Below are 19775 nucleotides of genomic sequence, written 5' to 3' on the forward strand. Positions count from 1 at the left end.
ACACACAGCCTGACCTTGTAATATTTCACGAAACAAAGAACTGTACTGTAATATTCATCTCTGCTGCAGCATCTGTTTTCTAAAAGGTTGCGTATATTTCTCATGGGGCCACTGCTCTCAACACCCTCCTTGCCCAGTGTCTGACGGGAGATATTTTTCAACCAGTGCGCCAACACTGGCCACCTCCCTTTCAGGAGCTGAAATGATTTCTCAGGCTTGCTCTGATCTTAACCTTACTCTTGTCTTATACACAGAGGGGACCATTTCTCTTGGGAGATATTAACCCTCCCCGCAGCCCAGGGAGACATTTTTCAGCGAGGAGCTGACATTAACTGTTGTTGCAGGGGCTGATTGTCTGAGCCGGGGGCCATACTTTATGGAGCCTCTCGTTTCCACCAACATTGATCTGCCACTGCTTTATACTACGCGCACAAACTGGTAAAAACCGATGTGTGTATGTGTGTGTGTGTGTTGGTGGTGTTCACCAAGAAGAGATGAATAAAGACCCCTTAACCCATGAATACCAATGAACATGTAGTGGGAGCAGAGAATACTAGCTTTGCGGCAGATTAGACACCAGTGAAAAGGTATGTGAGGCAGTTAGTCGCCTCCATGAAAAACAGTAAAACTAAGGGGGCATGGAAAGTAGGAAAACGGGACTATAATTTTAAGGGAAAGAGACTAATCACTGTTATTAGATGGAGAGGAGGCCATTCAAAACAAAAAAAAAGGGTAGGAAACGGGAGAGGAAACATTTGCAGGGTGGGAAGAGATGTTTTACCTGGGAGACTCTGCGCACCACTTCCCCACTGACCACCAGTCCCTGAACAAAGGAACGTGCTGCCACAAATGTGCGTGTGACCGTCATCTTCATCGTGCGGGGGGTGTCTCCGAAGGGCCGCAGTGTCTCTAACTGCTTAGACACACACTCCAGGTAGTCATCACCTGCAAGCAGTACACACAGTCATTAAAAGCTTTACCTCAGTAGAGAATACATCTATAAATTATGCTTAAGTAGAATATAAAATAATCTTCAAATCTTTACTAGACGAATAAAAAGGATATTAGTTTGGACAGCGTCAAAGCTACCTCATATCTTGTTAATTATCGTGTTAATTTTGTTAACAAAAGCTAAGAAAAATATTGGTCAGTGACATTTTTGTTTTTTTCCCCCAATGAAAACAAGACATAAAAATAGGTCTTTAATAATAAAAACTACAAAAATGACAAAATGTACGTTTTGTTTTCATTGACAGGGCGTGACTAAAATGTTAGCAGTGGGCTATCAGACTTTCAAAATGAGAGGAGAGAACAATGATAAATTATTTTATAATGGCAGTGATTGCCATCATTTTCTAATGCCGTATGAACAGTACGAGATCGGAGGTGTGGTAAACGCCAGTAAGTAGTCAGCACCAGGGTGTTTCGCCGGCCTGCAAAACACTCACTCCACAGCAGAGTCAGCCGTTAGCGCGAATTGTGAGCTGCAATTCGGAAGTAAATAATCAGTCATGTGGAGCCATTGAATGGATTTGTAGAGTTTTTAGTTGCAGTGGTGGCAGTTAGCAGCTAGCTCCACTTATTAGCCACTGAACAGCAGCAGAGCAAGCAGCCACCAGACTTTTGATCCCTGCAGGTCTCCACTCAGATCCAGACTGTCTTGCTGTTTGACAGGCAGGTACGAGGCTCAGTTATCTGTGAGCGTAGCTGTGCTCTAAGTAAATAATCTGAGCTCAGCAGAGTTTTCTCTGACAGCTGAAAGTCCTGTTTTAATCACTGACTCTGTGAGAGAACATGAGTTTAAAACTCCAGACTAACATATTGTAGATTCAGAAAGAATTCAAGTTGAAATTGTAATTTTGTCTGCTTCTTTACATTGAGACCTATAAGTCGGAGTTCATAGCGAACCTCTGCACAAACCCTAGTTGTCTCACATTAGTGATTTATGGTGTCAAAGGTTGAGATTTTGAGCTTTTTAAATGATGATAAGTGACCGTGCGCTCATAAATCATTCTTTAAACCTGTCAAAAAACTTTTGGTAGTAATGCAAGATTGTAAAGGTGTAGAAATTATTCTTAGTTGTAGGTTGAAATTTCAGCACTTGATACAACCTGTCACCTTGATTCCTGACTAAAAGTCGACGAGAATTTAACGACTTTTTTTTGACTGAAACGGGACCAAATGTTTTGAGCTGTTGCCGGCTAAAGGAAGGATGAAGGTGATTAAATGTGACTAAACCACATACGCGTGAGACTACATCCAAAACAGCTGGCAAATGAACACTGGCATATCACTGCTGTTCTCGGGCAATAAACCTGTGTTTGTAATGCACCACCGACCCATGAATTAGCTCCTGGTTGTAATTTGGTGCTCCACAAACAAAGCTGGACCCACCTATGAAATATTGCTTGTTTGCCTGGTAGAAGAGCTTCTCCAGCAGCCTGGACCAGAATTCGTTGAGCGCCTCTTCCAGGTTGACATTGGAGCCTCGGTAGTAGCGCATCAAATCCGCGTACAGGTCAGAGAACACCTGGGAGTTCTCGGTGTATAAGACGCCCCAACTTGGAATGAAATTCTCCTGTAGACTACTTGCAGAGCGGTTCAGCAAATCCAGGAAGTAACCTAAAAACAAATAGAGAAAACAAATGGTTTCATATTGAATCACATTTACAGAGTCAGCAACTACACACTGCGTAGTGTTATTTGTTCTGTGCCGTTTTTTTCCCCCTCCATATCCTCTCATTACTGTTCTCACCCACTGTACATGTAGTCTGTGTGCTGCTCAATAAAACACTAAATGTGGGATGAGAAAAAACAAGTAATTAACACAAGATGTATCAGCCTCTCGTCGCTATAAAGCTGTCTATAATATTTCCAGATAACTATTAAAGCAAAAACAGTAATTATTTTTACACAGTTTCTCTCTTATTCGTTCTGCTCTGTGCTGCATACCAACATTGCCTCATACTGTCAGTGAACCTAAAGCTGCAGTATGTGAGAGGGTCCCTTTAGGGGATGTCAGAGAATTGACAGCGCTTCAGGGTGCAGTATATACTGCTCCGAGTGAGGATTTACAGATATAGACAGAGGCAGGCAGACAGAGGAAGGCAGGAAGGCAGACTGTCAGTCTTGGAGAGGAAAAAAAAGTATAAAAATGATGAAGTCTGACTGGGACAAGAGCAAACCAAAACACGAACAAATACAGGAACGCTGATTGCAAACCCAAACTCTGCACTAATGTTTCATCCAAACCATTTGAGGCATGAGGCGACAGGATATTACACGTCTCTATATATAATGCAATCTGATACAACTCCACTAATAACTACAGTCTCACAAAAAAAAGGTCTACAAAAACACATTTAATGCTTAAACGTGCAGTGTGGAACTTTTGTCTCCCCCCTCTGGCATCGAGAGTAATTACACACTGTCAAAGCGTGCTTATGTCGTATGCCTGCAGGTGAGCTTGTGGCATCTCCCTCACCTGCAGCCCTCTTTAGGTCTTCCAAATAGCAAATAAGCAAATAAGGGCAGAGGGAAAGAAAAGGCCTGTAATGGAGTCATCAGATGAGATAACTATCCATGCCAGAAATGTAGCAACCTGTCCAAGAGTGGTAAAGCTTGATCTATGGTAGGGCGCTCGACAGACATGATGAATTTTGGACAGAAAAATGTGTCGCTCTGCAAGATTTTCTTTCTGCTGTGGACAACGTTATATTGTGTTGTGCAATGTGATTGGTAGTGTTACTATCATTGCCGTGGTGATAGTAGTTTTTAATTCACACTGATGCCAACCTGTCCACAGAAGCAGCCGTCTGTCCGCAGCAGCTCCTGCGAAGCTGAGAGGATGGCTGCCGGTCAAACTGCTTTCACCAGGCTGACTGACAGCAGACATTTACACAAACAAAATATTTTTCATGTCAGCTCCACAGGAATAAACCAGCTTTGTTTGTAGTGATTCATTCATTTCCTGTAACCACATATCCTGTTAGGGGTCGCGGGGGGGCTGGAGCCTATCCCAACTGACATTGGGCAAGAGGTGGTGTACACCCTGCACAGATCGCCAAACCATCACATGGCTGACAGAGAGACAGACAACCATTCATGGCTACAGCCAACTTAGAGTCACCAATTAACCTGCATGTCTTTGGACTGTGGAAGGAAGCTGGAATACCCGCGGAAAACCCATGCATGCTGACACAGAGAGAACATGCAAACTCAGTACTGAAGGGCTCCCCCGCCGCAGGATTCGATAAAACCTTTCGCTGAAGCATAAATTGAAAACAACATGGGCTGTTTAATTCCTGTCAAGCAAAACTCATGGAAAAGTGTCAAGCACCCTGTTAGAAATCAGGCTCAACGCCATGTCTTCCCTTTGTCCCTTCACTATTTCCACTACTGTCTAACAAGGAAAGACTATATCAGTGTTGTCCGTGTTAGTCCGAAGTGTCATTTGCTTTCTTTCTTTGACTTTCATTCTTCTGATGAATAGCATTTCTTCTTTTTATCTGTTGAATTCACTCCAGAAACTTTCTGTTAACGCTTCTTAGGATTTTACACCATAGCTTCTGCCATACTCTTAGCTGCTGCTCACTTAAGCTCTGGCTGATTGACATAAAAAGCATCAATTGCAATGCGCCAGTGCAGGAAAGTCGCCGCAGATGCAACAATTCAGGTATACTACTAGATACGTGGAGATTTCCCTTGCGGCCAGAGGCTTAATCAGGATTGTGTGAACTCATTGGCGAGGCCTTAAAAGCAATGGACATTCATTGATTTGTCAAAGTCCTGCACTCCAGCCAAATTGTTTTATTGGACTGCATGAGACTGGACAGGTGTAGTTAAGAATGGGTCATGGGTGAGTTTCCGTCAAGGTGCGTACATTCACATATCAAATCTGTTTTCATGAATCCCAGCCGGCAAGAGATTTTTACATCCATCTTGTGTGTGAACAGTGTTCATAAATGAGACCCCTGCTCTGCCAGGTGTGTGGCAGCAGAAGCTTCAGCACAACACTGTCCCCGAACCATCCATCCATTCAGGCCCAACATTTGCTCTGCATCTCCACGAACACAATGGGTTCAAACCTGGTGCATGTGTGTGTGTATTTATCTGTTTGTCTGTGTGCGTATGCATTTGAGTTTGTGTGTCAGGGAGATGGGGAAGCTGCAGTCTGCAGCAGTGTTTACTTTGTAGGTGTCTTATCTCTGCCTGCCACCACCCCAGATCGGGAGGAGACGAGAAAAGCGGAGGTTGCGGCCTCCACAGGGGACACCCCGCCTGGAGTTAGCTTATTCCCCTAACGAAGCTGTTTTTAAAAACATCATCACAAACACAAACATTCACCTCGCACACACACTCCAGAATATTTAAACAAAATAAAAACACACCCTGCCTTCTAACAGTTTCCCTGATGACAACATATGGAAAAACCAAGTTAAGTTATACAGTAGCAAAACTCCAACACCCACATTCGCAGGGCCTGAAGACAATCACAGCACTTGGTGTTACGTAACATTTTAATATGCTAAGCTCATCCTGACCCATCTGCGTGGCATTATCTAAGCACTGGCCTTGTTGGATACTGTATCTCTGTTCTGCTTTCCCACTCATTGATAAACACCAGCCGGCCTGCTTCACCGCTGCTGTTATTTGCTGCTTTCTTCTGGCATTTTCACAGACTCGGAGCTAAAAGGTCTACTCTCATCGGAGCTGTTGATTTGAAAAGATGTATTTAGGACTGAATGTTAACAGAAATGTGCTCCAGTGAAGACTCATTATTAATTCCACAAGCAGACAACCACCCTTGAGACATACATCATTTTCTATTCCTGCTTTTGCTGCATTTTATGGTCATTCTTTGCTCAGTGAATGCTTCCTAAGGCTTACAGTGTATCAGGAAAATGGAAGTCACCTTGAAAACATCAAAGGCCACTCATCAAGTTATATCTTTGTTCTGGTTTGAAAAGGTCCACACCATGACACACAAGGTCGTGCTCCTTCTCCTATAAACACAGTCCTGTTCGATAGCACAGCCAGTTGGCCTTTGACGTTTCCCCCACTTGGGTTCGATCCCAGAACAATGTCAGTGTGCATTATTTCTAAACCACAGTTTTAGTAATGTTGTCAGTCACATGCTTTTGATGCACACTCATGTCAAAACATGTACAATGAGCTGTGGGTAGAAATGTGTGCTTGTCAAGGGTTCAAAAATGCAACAGAGGATGGCTATCTCTAAGAACCTGTTTTTTGGGATTTTGCTGTATTGTGCTGAAAACTTGTGCCTGCTCTGCCTCACTGGTGTGACAGAAACAAAAGTTTAACAAGTATAAAATTGTATTTTTATAATACGTGGCAGTTTAATTGTTTCACTAAATGTGAGCTGCCGAGTGTTGGGGATATCGTCCATAGAGATATCTTCAAATATAATGGAACTAGATGGCACTCAGCTTGTGGTGCTCAAAGTGCCAAAAAAATACATTTGAAAAACTCAACATCAATGCCTCTTTCCAGAAATCATGACCTGGTTACTCAAGATAATCCACAGACCTTGTTGTGAGCAGTTTCACGTAGGAACTATTTTCTTTCTACTGAACCACACCCACCAACTGTATCACGGTGCAGAAGGAAGAGTGCAGCTACTGCTATCTTACCTGGCATTACTGAGCTACAGTGGTGGAAAAAAGTTTTCAGACACCCTTAAAATTTTACACAATCTCAAATATTATCATGAAATATTTGTGGAAAAATCTTTTTTGTGTTTCAAAAGGTGTGGCTGCATTAGACAGATACAAACAAATACAAATTATATTTTTTTGTTTATTGTTTACAAGAAAAACTAACAAAACTAAATTCTTGACAGTTTCAATATGTCAGTTCTCAACATTGTCGGTATCAAAGTCAACAAATAACAGAGAATGTGTTCAAAACTGAACAAAAAATAAATAAACCATCACATCATCAAATTAATATTTAGTAGTCCTGCCATTGGCACGTAGTAGAGCTCTAATCCTGGCTGGCATGTTCCCCACGAGCCTTTCACACTGTTGAGGGGTAATCTTGTCCCATTCTTCTTGAATTACTGCTTTTAATTCTTTTAAATTCTTTGGTTTATGCTTTGAAACAGACCTTTTGATAATCCACCACAAATTTTCAATGAGGCTCATGTCCGGGGATTGAGCTGGCCACTCTAAGACCTGGATACTGTGCTCCTGCAGCCAAGTTCTACTGGCCTTGGATGTGTGGCAAGGGGCATTATCTTGTTGAAACATCCAGTTTTTACCTCAATGGAACAGTGCACGCGCAGAAGGGAGCATGTGGGTTTCGAGAATGGTACAATACTTGGTAGAGTTCAATGTGCCATCACAGACAGTGAGATGACCAACACCAGCAGCACTCATGCATCCCCAAACCATGATACTGCCTCTGCCATGCTTGACAGTAGGTACTGTAGACGCTGGAGATAATGCTTCGCCTGGCCTTCTGCGTACCCTCACTAGTAGGAGGAAGATAAAGCTGGAAACTGGACTCATCTGACCACAAAATCTTCTTCCAGTTCCTGGCTGTCCAGTTCTTGTGCCTGGGCCCAACGACGCCGGGCTAACCTCTGTCTCTCATTGATCAGGGGCTTCTTGATAGCCTTGTAGGACCTTAAGCCATGATCTAAAAGTCGGCCACGTACAGTGCGGGTGGAACACTGGACACCAGTTTGGTTTGACCACTGCTGCTGAAGCTCCTGTGATGTCATTCGGCGGTTTTGCCTGCACATGCGGATCAGGATGCGGTCATTTCTTGCTGAAGAAACCCTTGGACGCCCAGATCTTGGTTTGTCTTCCAAGCTGTTGGTTCGTCTGTATTTCTGCAGAGTGTATCCAACTGCTGAAGGACTGCATCTGCACTTCCTGGCTATCTGGCGGCAGCTGTACCCTTCCTGGCTGAGAATCTTTATCTTCAGGCATGTTTCCTGCATTAGGTTCCTTGTTTTAGCCATTTTTGTGTCTGAAGAACTTTCAAATGTGCTGGCTTTATGTAGACACGAAGCTTGGCAACAAAAATGGTGTCTTTTAATAAAAAGAACGCCCTTCATCACTGGTACCAAAATGACCCAATACTCAAAATTTCTTATGTATTTTTATGGAACCAATCAATTTTAAGTTTTTAATGGCTTTTTTAGGATTTATTTAGTATTTTGGCTGTGACTGTACTAAAAGAAATTGCACTTGAAGACCTAAGAGTGATTCTTAATGCAATATTTCACAAATGCATGGGGTGTCCGAAAACTTTTTTCCACCACTGTACAGCTCAAGAGGAGGAGGACACCAGTAATGTTTACATATCGCACTGCCATGAGCACAAACCTCTTGTCCATGAGTAGATGCACACTTCCTTCTGCATGGTGATACAGTTGGGTGTGGTTCGGTAGAAAGAAAATAGTTCCTACACACACTCACAACAAGGTCTGTGGATTATCTTGAGTAACTAGGTCATGGTTTCTGAAAAGAGACATTGCTGTTGAGTTTTTCAATTGTATTTTTTGGCCCCTTGAGCACCACAAGCTGAGTGCCACCTTGTTCCATTATATTTGAAGATGGTCGATATCTCCAACACTCGGCAAATCACACCATAAACATCACTACAGGTGTGATGTAAAGTGTATATGTAGGATTTCTGGGTGAACTGTCCCTTGGACACGCTGAAAGAAACAAACCACACAAGGTAATTATTTGATTTTAAGGCTTACTGTGAGATGACAAGGATGGTGAGGAAGCACTAAAATGTGTTTGATATATTCTTTAGAAATAAATGAGGGTATAAAAAAACAAGTGCATTTTCTAACGGCAGAAAATGCTGATGCAAATGATTTGCTAAGTTCCTCATTATAGCTGTAGGCCTCAGAGTGCAGAGCAAATGGCAACATAATGAATGGTGTGTAGCCTATGTCCTCGTGTGTGACGTAAATAATTTCTTAGATTATAATGCTTGGTGAGATAAATGCTTCTGACAAGCAGCAGCCGTATGTCTGTGTTTGCTTAGTAGCATGACTTCCTGGCTGGATGACACATCATTCCCCTGTTCCCTGACCTCCTGTCACTCAAACTATGTGGAGACACTGCTCTCGGCCAGCCTGAAAGTACCAAGAGAACTGCATCTATGTCAATCACACAGGCATTTGTGCAAGCCAACACACAAAAACAAACTTCCAGGAGTCAGCAGAAAAGCACACGCGCACACACACACACACACACACACACACACACACACACACACACGTGAGCAGAGACTTCAAAGTGACAGCACACTCACATGCACACACAGACACACGAGGATCACAGACCGTCACATAAACACGCACACACACTATGCAGAGTACACAGTGGCAGTCAGATAGACAGACGGGGAGCTGCTGTGACAGGTGCAGCTTTGCTTTTAATCCCCATTAGAATTCATTCCTGCTGCATACTGTCAGCCATACTGTAAAAAAAACCCTTAAGTCTGGCTAAGCGAAATGAGTTTCAGCAGAAATAGTTTCTTTCAGGTAATGGAGTGAAGTTTTTTCTCCATTAAACGATTTATCCACATTCCTGGTTACAGTCTTTATGTGGTCGGGGCATGTTTTTAAGTTCTCTGGGATCACCACATGTGGAGGGCAGATCTCAGTAAATGGCATCATGCTGTCCGGTTCTCCTCTGCCCTTCAGCTCAAGTGAATAATGATCATCATTAGTATGACACAAAGCCCCCCGTGCACATGTGCGTATGTGCTTTTGTGTGTGGCGATGACCTTTCCCATTCTTCATCTGTTTGTGTCTGTGTGAAACAGAGAGCTACAAGCTCATCCCTTCTCTCACCCCTGCTTCCTTTTACTCTCTCCCTCAATCTTCTATCATCCCATAAAGCCTAACCTCCACCTCCTCTCCCCCAGCGTCTGCTCTCCAGGGAAGGAGTGATGGGAGAGGGTGCCTAATGGCTTACATCCCAGCACACTGGGTGTGGAGGGGACAAAGAGGGGACAAACTACAGTTGGGATAGTTGGATAGTTTTACTTATTAGTGTGGCAGTCATGAGGACATTTTATCCCTCCTAAATAGATGACTTTAAAATTACAACTAACCCTTATTAGGAGTGATTTCAATTAGTTGATTTGTATATTGTCTTGTTTTAAGTTTAAGCCCAGCAGCAACATCTGGGGCTAAAAAATGACGCCAACATGGAAGTGCCAAACACTGCAGTTCCTCAAATGGCCACTAGAGGCTGGCTCCAAAAGCAAGTCATTACCCATAGGCACCCATTATAAAATGTCCAACTCTACACCAGAAATGAACATGTTTACAGCCTAGAACAAAGAAAAGCCTGAGTCTGCGCGGTAGTGATGTCCACGGTACCAAGTTCCCACCATGTGACCAATCGCAAGCAGTACCACTGAACGTGAGCATACCCACTGGCACACGCGGCTGTCATCCAGGATGTCAAAACCCCTATTTATAGTATCACATAACTAGTTATGACCAAACCAAGTGGCAACCTCCAAGGCTGACAAATGAAGCCAATGCGGAAGTACTAAAAACTGCAGTTCCTTGAATGGCCACTTGAGGCTGGCTCCAAAAGTGAGTCAATGCCAATAGACACCCATGTTAAAATGCCTAACTTTACAGCAAAAATAAACATGTTTACAGCATGGAATAAAAAACAGATTTAGTCTCTACAGCTAATTCCTCCGTTCAACAACTGTACAGGCAACACATTCTTACTTTGACCTCGTCACATATTGACGTTTGGTCATGGACCTTCCACATCCAGATACAACGTGAATTTGTTGTTGACGTTCTGGGACACCGTGTCAAGTTCTGTCTGTTACATGCATTGTCTTCTTTGAAAATACACATCGCTTTCACAGGAAATTTAATGTTAACAAACAGTGTCTTTCAAAATAAATGCACTACGTCAGTACAACAACGCAAGAAAAAAGAACAGGGTTTGGCTTTAGAATCTTACGGGACACAAACACCACTCTCCTGGGTGAGGTTGGTGTTTGTTGGACCAATCCACCACCACTCCCAGCCGCCCTACTCGGACTTTCGCTACCTTAACTTTCGTTCTTGTCTTGCCGAGCACTGTTAAACTATAACGGTGACCGGTCGCGTATCATGCTAACATTAAAGGACGACTTTTTCATCACTGACTGATGCCGCAAATCAGTACTCAAGCACCAGATTTTGACAACTTTGGAGTGAGACGGGGTTAGTACAGGAGGTGAATTTTTAGATAACTCACCTGTAAAATTTTGTTAAGGCTTAAAGTTACGCAAAGTTAAGGATGGACCTGCTCTGTGAGGTGTCACCAAAGCTTAAGAGTCAGATCCACCAACAGCACCTCAACCGCTCCACCCTCTTGTCCAAATATGGTTCCTTCTGGCTCCAAAAAACAAGATGGCGACGGCCAAAAGGCCAAATCTGAGGCAGAAATTCAAAAAAGAAGTCTACAAACCAATGGGTGACATTACAGTGGCTACGGCTATTATCTATATACAGTCTATGGTTTGAGCGGAATCATATTGTGACCCTATGAGCTTATCATAACATCCTTCCAGAAAGTTCAGTTGTCCAAATTAATGATTTCAAGCAGGCTACATTTAAAAACAAGCTAAATGAGCTACTGATATGATGCTAGTTTGAATGTTTTCTATGTGATTTTTCACCTGATTTGCAGTATTGTGTTGCATATTGGACAGCATCCTTTTTGATATCATGATAATACTCCAACTGTTTGCTCAGCTGTATCACAGAGACCAACCACACTGACTGTGTACTCTCATAATTAAAAGCAGATGTTTTTCTTTAATGTGACAGTAGATTGGGAAAACCTCTCGCCACCTTCTACCTCCAACACATTCTGCCTTTCATTCTTTCTCCTCTGTCTAACACACACACTGTACACCCACACCTACACACACACACACACTTAGAACAAGCTAAGTCAAGCATGTGTGTCTTAATGACTCTCTTCCTGCAGTGAGAGGGGAGTTAATGATTTCATTTGTAATCACTCTGAGCTTCACATCCAGGCCACCTTGACATGTCAGAGGCTTATTTTAACTCTATTGCTACGTTCACTTATCCCACTGCTTCTAAACCTGATTAAACACACTCGCACACACACTTTTTAGTGTGCACACAAACCCTCATATACCATAAAATTATTCTCAAGTATTTTATCCTCTTCTACATCCTCTTGGTCTCATATCAATCAATACAGTGCAGCCTCCACCTCCTCTGTCTCTCTGGTGTCTCTCAATCTTCAGTCATCCCCCTCCTCTCTCTGTCTCCTGTGTCAAGTTGTGTTATTGACAAGAGATTCTGTGTAACACAGAGGTAGCGCTGATGTTCCTTCGGCTGCCAATCACTCTCGCTGAGGGCTTGAACTGATCCCGAGTTACTTTCTCACACAGAGGTATTAATTGGCCGAGGCTTGTGCTACTCATTCCAGGATAATCCAGATTCAGGGTTCTCATACAGAAGGCTTAGCGGATCTGGCAACATTTGCCGCGGTCTAATAAAGTTGCAACTCACAGCAGCTGATTGAATAATCTGAGCTAAAATGGATCGGTGATTAAATAATCACGGGCTGACAAGAAATCGCTGAATCTTTAACGACTTCGTCTGCTCTCACCTAACTCTCCGGTCTCCCGTGAAAACTCATTTTGGTGTTTGTTTCCTCCAATTGGCAGTTAACATTGTCTTACATGTGCAGGAAATGTTTCAAAGCACTCGGGACCGTGCCGGAGGAGTGAATAAACTTTGTAAAATATACAATCCAAATTCTGGGAAAAGCTCAATGTTTGAATTACATGGGGGTTTTTTTTGCAGGAAAATGACAACCCACGCACTGGAATAGAAGAAAAATGAAAGAAGATACTGGTACACTGATGCTGACATGAATCGTTCAAGGGGACCTATTATGCTCATTTTCAGGTTCATCCTGGTGTTTGAGGTTTTTACTAGAACGTGTTTACATGCTAGAATGATCAAAAACATTATTTTCCTCACGCTGTCTGAGCTGAACACCTGTGTTCCCCCTCTGTCTGAGATGCTCCGTTTCAGCGTCTGCCTCTATAGTCCCCTCTTCTGAAAAAGCCCAGTCTGCTCTGATTGGTCAGCATTTCAGGGTCTTCCACCTCTTAGTGTGTCTACAACATTAGTGCAGCCGGATGAATGACTGTAACAGGGTATAGTGGCACTTTCTACCATGACAAATCAACAATGTTCACTTCTAAACACAAGCTGACATGTTTCAGGAATATGACCCTAACTCGGGGAGAAATTAACCACATCATCAACCAAGACTACATGTTTCCCTGACCTTAGCGTGCAGCTTCATGCGGCAGTGTAGGCTCCGTAATTCAAAAAATTGCACTAGCTTGGCTGGAGCAGGTCATATATGTAAGTTCATCACTATCTGACATCATCTTGTCTAAAAAGCAGAAAGACAACATTGGAAACACAGTACTGAAAATTGCTTGAAGCCTGAGATTACATTCACGTGTATTTATAGTCAAATCACGTGGCATCAACTCATTTAGGAATGTAGACATGGTCAAGACGACCTGCTGAAGTTCAAACCGAGCATCAGAATCAGAATCCGAAAGGTGATTTAAATGACCTTGAACATGGCATGGTTGTTGGTGCCAGACGGGCTGGTCTGAGTATTTACTGGGATTTTCACACACAACCATCTCTAGGGTTTACAGAGGATGGTCCAACAAAGAGAGTGCCAAATGTCTTGTTGGTGCCAGAGGTCAGAGGAGAATGGCCAGACTGGTTCAAGATGATAGAAAGGCAACAGTGACTGAAATAATCTCTTGTTACAACCAAGGTCTGCAGAAAACTATCTCTGAACTAAGAACACGTCCAACCTTGAAGCAGATGGGCTACAGCAGCAGAAGACCACACCAGGTGCCACTCCTGTCAGCTAACAACAGGAAACTGAGGCTACAGTTCACACAGGCTCACCAAAACTGGACAATAGAAGATTGGAAAAACGTTGCCTGGTCTGATGAGTCTGGATTTCTGCTGCCACATTCAGATGGTAGGGTCAGAATTTGGTGTAAACAACATGAAAACATGGATCCATCCTGCCTTGTATCAACGGTTCAGGCTGGTGCTGGTGGTGTAATGGTGTGGAGGATATTTTCTCGGCACACCTTAGTACCAACTGAGCATGGTTTAAACACCACAGCCTACCTGAGTGTTGTTGCTGACCGTGTCCATCCCTTTATGACCACAGTGTACCCATCTTCTGATGGCTACTTCCAGCAGGATAACGCACCATGTCACAAAGCTCAAATGATCTCAAACTGGTTTCTTGAACATGACAATGAGTTCACTGTACTCCAATGGCCTCCACAGTCACCAGATCTCAGTCCAATAGAGCACCTTTGGGATGTGGTGGAACAGGAGATTCTCATCATGGACGTGCAGCCGACAAATCTGCAGCAACTGTGTGATGCTATCATGTCAATATGGACCAAAATCTCTGAGGAATGTTCCCAGCACCTTGTTGAATCTATGACATGAAGAGTTAAGGCAGTTCTGAAGGTAAAAGGGGTCCAACCCAGTACTAGCAAGGTGTACCTAATAAAGAGGCCGGTGAGTGTATATGACAGAAAGTTAGGCAAAGCATAATAAGTCCCCAAGATCTTTATACACTATTTTCCACTCACCCTGGCACTTACTGATGTTACTGATTGCTCAAATCTCATTAATATGTTTTGTAAATAATGTTATTCAATAAATTGCTTCACTTTTGACCTCCAGCCTTTTGTGTATTCTCCCTCCTTTGTCTGAACCGTGAGCCAGTTCATGACACATGGCGGATCAAGTGAGATTTGGCAGTGCGCCAGATACTGACATGGGAGGACTGGATAGAAAAGGAAGATGAGTGAAAGAATGAGAGGGAGTGAGACAGGAAAACAGGACTGCAAAACCAACAATTGTATATCTCTTTAGTATCTCACAGCCTTAATTCTATTTGTCCATTTGGCAAGTGCTGAATGATCATATTAGCTGGATGGATCTTTGGCAGGGAGGGGAGCGGCAGAAAGACAGTGAGTGAAAGATGAGGCATATGCTAAGAGGAGACAGTCAGGTGCCATCTGTACATTAAAAAAAACTGAACTAGAAAGTACACGGAAAGCACATACATATATCCTTAATTCAACTAGGGAGTCGCATTGAGATTAAGACCTCTTTTGCAAGCGAGACCCGGCCAAGACAGGGTGATAAAGCAGCATAAAAACAAACAACAAATCATTACAGCAATAATAGGTACGTCAAAAACATCACATAATAAGATGCAGTTAAGAAGGCAGCATTATGTAGTCCAGAGTTTGATGCAGCTGCAGCTAGCCATGACCACTTCCTTTACCGTAAGTTATAAATCATTTAAAGAGATAAGGGTTGTGAGTCAGGGTCTGGCTTGCAGATCATTCCAGGACCAGAGACCATGGTAGAACAGACTTGTTTTGCCAGGCTCAGTGCTGGTAAGAGACGGCACCACAGCCAAGCATGTACAACTGCTCTAAATTTGTTGTTTTAATGATGGAACATTTTGAGCTGCATCTGGATCTGATCTGCATCAAAATACACAATCATGGTGATTGGCTGGTGGCTGCCATGACTTTTGGGAAATATCCAAACCCCTGTCTGGGAATATTAGGTGCTTGTACGAGAATAAATTGTGCAACATTCTTGTGACTTAAACACGGGACTAATTTGGGAGTTACGGCCGTTTGAATTCATCATGTTGCCACCTGTAAGCTCAATACCGTCACAAGTGTCACCTGCACTTGGTTAAAAGTTCATAATGCATTCAAGAAGTTTTTTTTTCCAGCCAAAACAGATATGGCCCACACGGATACATTATGTTTTCAAGCAAGGAATCCTGCTTCTATATCCAGTAGCTCCTCTGGTTACATTTTTTTAATTAAATCAAATGTAAGGTGTGTCAGAATAAATGCTATGATGGTACAATTTACAAGAAAAACCAGGGTTGGGTATTGTTCATATTGGAATCAATACAGACTACCTGTAATTCAGGATTGGTGCCCAACATATCTCTTCTTTAGTGCTTTACTCTCTCTGTAATAACAAAAATGTAATTTTTGAGCAAGCTGCAGGGGTGACACAGTGGACTAAAAGGCAATTCTGCTCCTCTGGTCACTTCTAATCACACATAGATCTAACCTTCTGTCTCTGTCTGTCTGCTTGTGTGTGTGGATGTGTGTCTATGCGTCTGTTCATCTAGCAGTGATACTTGGCTATTACTTGAATAATATAGAAAAGAAAATAGACCAGACGCTGGAACTAACAAGGCAGATCGGCACTGAAGTGACAGTTTTGGCTTGCTGGGAGACCGATGGAGTGGCCAATGGAGCGGCCAACAGAGCAGCCGATGGAGTGGTTTTGGGGCTACATGGCCAGCTCCCTGGCTTTGGGTGCTTCTGCCTCCTGTCTGAAGTTGAACCTGGCAGCTCAGCGGAGCTCCATGCCAACCTCGGAGCTCCATGACTGGCTTCTAGGCTTAGGGGCGCTTTGCGACACTTCTGCCTCTTGTTTAAAGCCTGGCGTTCTCACCAAGATGTGCTTTCAGGTACTGAACTTTGGCACAGATGGATTTGACGTGAAACTATGCTTGGTAGTTCTGACATAATTTGGTCAGTGCCTTTACAAGTACTGAGTTTGGTAGCCAACCCTTCGCAAAACACGAAATAAATGAACCATACGCCTAACTACTTTAGTTCTCCTGGAGTATGTCAATAAGATTCTGAGATATCCAGTTAAGAAACGAACTGCCGAGCAAACAGCTCAACACAGCCCAAAATATATCCTCTATGTTTGAGGTAATTGGGGTGATCTTCAAGAGAAGGAAAGAAAGGCAGACCAGCAGATTGAGAGACAAAGAGCTGTAATATTTCTGGCACCGCAAGGCTACTCTGTATCCCACCCATTGCCTCTCCAGCAAGCACCAGATGGTTTTGTGATCTCTACTTTTCCTACCAGAACCACCCCCGCATCCTCGAGTACCCACAATCCTCAGCCTTTCCCTTTGTTAGTCCCCCCACCTGTGCAAGGACAATGAAGAAAAAAAAACAGGCACAAACACACACTGCTGTCCTGGGCACACTGAATGCACAAATGATGATATGGGAGCCATTAGACTGTTTATGTGTCAGTCTGACTCTCCATCAATAACAACACTTATCACACACATACTGTGCCCCGGGAGCACTGCAAGCCCCTTAGCCAGCATTTAGATGCTATTAAAAGGTCCCTTATATTAAACAAGCCGACACATCACATAATGCATATCATTTATCAACAGGCGCTCTGTGGAAGCTTTTATTCCACTTTCTCTCTTCTGACTTTCCCTGGCTGGCATTATGCATCATTTACCCATGCCTGTTTCTTTTTCTGTCCATCTGGTTCTCTTTTTCAGCTGTTTTCCCTCGCTTGTTTCCTCCCCAAACTCCATACCATTCCGTACCCCCACTATCATTTTGTTCTCTTTTTCCCTCTATCTCATCTTACTTTCCACTGCTTGCCCCAATGCCATCCTTTCTAACACTGCATTCCTCTTTCTTCTCCTCTACGTCTTGTTTTCTCTCTCTCTCATTTTATCCTTCCAAGGCGCCATCGCTCCTAGTGAGTAATGTGTTTGGCATAATTAGGCCAGTGTACTCCAGGTCCCCACCGACGTGATTTGCATGCAGATAAAATGAGCCAATCAAGTACCACAATGGGAGCAGATGTCCTTGTCTCTCATGACATCATCAGAGGTGACCCTGAAAGCAGGAAATTAGAAGGTGGGCGGCGGGAGGTGGGAGTGAATCAAATCTGTTGCTTAATTGTAGGGATATTGCAACACAGATGTAGAATGTGCCACTAGTGTCCAATCCCAGTATGCATGGGTTTAGTGATTTGGAGGTGAAAGAAAAGAACACTGGGCTAAATTTGGTTGAAAACAATCAGCTGCTGGTTTATGAGGGAACACCTAACTGAAACTAATGCGGTCAAAATGTGACAGTCTGCAACAAGTCTCAGCTTCAAATGTTAGACCCTACAGTTGATTCAACTAAGGTCATTTTCGAAGCTGTAGTTTGTGGTGCTGCTAAATTATATTGCGTTATACTTAAAGGTGTTCCTTATATGTTGTCCATCCCATGTGTGGACTTCAGGTGCTTTCAGACCTAGAGTTGTCTTGCTTTGGTCCAAAGCAGGGACTAATTTTGTTGCATAATTGCCTAGAGTTGGTTCGTGTTCTCACGGCAGCATTTACAAGCAGACCAGATCAAATGCCTTGCGCGAGAAAGCTGCTCTTATCACACACTTCAATGACTGGACAACATGTCTCCACTTGGTCATACTGTACAAAAATGAAGCCAAAATATCCTGGATTTGGCCACTGCCATCTTGTGCTGGTGGTGTCACTTGGAGCCAAAGTCTGTGCAGTAGCAATCTCAACTGTAGTGAGTTCCCGCCAATCATAAGCAGAGCCACTGATCACAAGCACACCAACTGGCACTTACAGCTGTCAATCAGGATGTCAAAGCCCTAAGTTATAGTATCAAATAACTAGTTAAAACCAAACCAAGTGGCAACCTAAAAAATGAAGCCAAAGCAGAAAAACTGCAGTTCCTTGAATGGCCACTTGAGGCTGGCTCCAAAAGCAAGTCAATGCCCATAGACACCCATTTTAAAATGTCCAAATAAATAAACATGTTCTGGTCTCTCTAGCTAATTTCAAACTCATGACAACTGTATGGGGTTGAATTTTTCATATAATTCAGTTTTTTACATATTAATAATGCTTAAATGCCATACTCGAGGCTTCAAAATGGGAGACCACAAACCAATGGATGATGTCACAGTATGTCCACTATTTTCACAAAATATAGTCATATACTCAAATGCATTCTAGCTTTAACATAGAAATGCATGCATTGTACTTGCAAAATGTCAAAGTCATTTCTATTGGGATGACAGTGCAGTGTTTTCTGTGTATGAGAACTCACAATGAGCTGCTAGAAGTACAGTCGGCTGCTGCTTGCTATCGGTTGATGGCGATACAGACTTGTTCTTTGATCCTAGTTTAGGGCCTGTTTCCTAAATCTGATAGGATTCAATTGAGAGTGCTTGATGTCATTCTCTTGGATTGCTCCCCCTCAGTCTATCTCCATGGGAGAAGATGGAATTACTTAACAGTCCAGCTGGGAGATCTTCAGAGTTCTACTTAAATGAATAAATAAGTGAGTCCTGCGTGGTCAACTACAGTAGAAATGAGTGTACCCATAAGCCAGCCAGCCAGCCAGTACTCTTCAAATCAGATTAAGCTCTATGACCACTGATCTGCCTTGAACTGAAATGGGCTGGAACACACTGGCCAATAAGCATTTGGCTGTTCATAAATCCTGTGTGCCAGTGCATGAATGTGTGTGTAGTATGTGTGTTGAGGACTTGAGTTAAAAGTTAAGCTTCTTTGACCCATACTCTGTGTCTAAATATTCATCTATCTAGTCAAAAACAACAACACAAGACTCTGAAATCAGCCTAATAAATCACTTGATCAATAAAACATTTTCATGATGCTTTTTTTGTATAAGAAACTACTTTGATGATGAATCCAGTATCAAAAGTTCCAGTTAATTGACTGATCGTTTCAGCCCTTCCCTAAAGTCATGGTGCCATAGCCATATACACAACTAAAACAAGAGGTCAGGCACAG

The 19775-nt window shown here is 43.0% G+C and overlaps 1 protein-coding gene across 2 annotated transcripts in view; it reads right to left on the reverse strand.

Annotated features, from left to right (window-relative positions):
• The window catches only part of gpc1b (glypican 1b), a 108886-nt gene that overhangs the window by 22809 nt on the left and 66302 nt on the right, over positions 1 to 19775 (reverse strand). For both annotated transcript variants that reach the window (XM_078173317.1, XM_033650603.2), the window contains exons 4-5: positions 2395 to 2622; positions 782 to 945 (exon numbers count right to left, since the gene is read on the reverse strand). In XM_078173317.1, coding sequence (XP_078029443.1) covers positions 782 to 945; positions 2395 to 2622 — 392 coding nt within the window. The remainder of the gene's footprint in view (positions 1 to 781; positions 946 to 2394; positions 2623 to 19775) is intronic.

This window comes from Epinephelus lanceolatus, chromosome 12 (assembly GCF_041903045.1).
Source record: "Epinephelus lanceolatus isolate andai-2023 chromosome 12, ASM4190304v1, whole genome shotgun sequence".
Lineage (NCBI taxonomy): Eukaryota > Metazoa > Chordata > Actinopteri > Perciformes > Serranidae > Epinephelus > Epinephelus lanceolatus.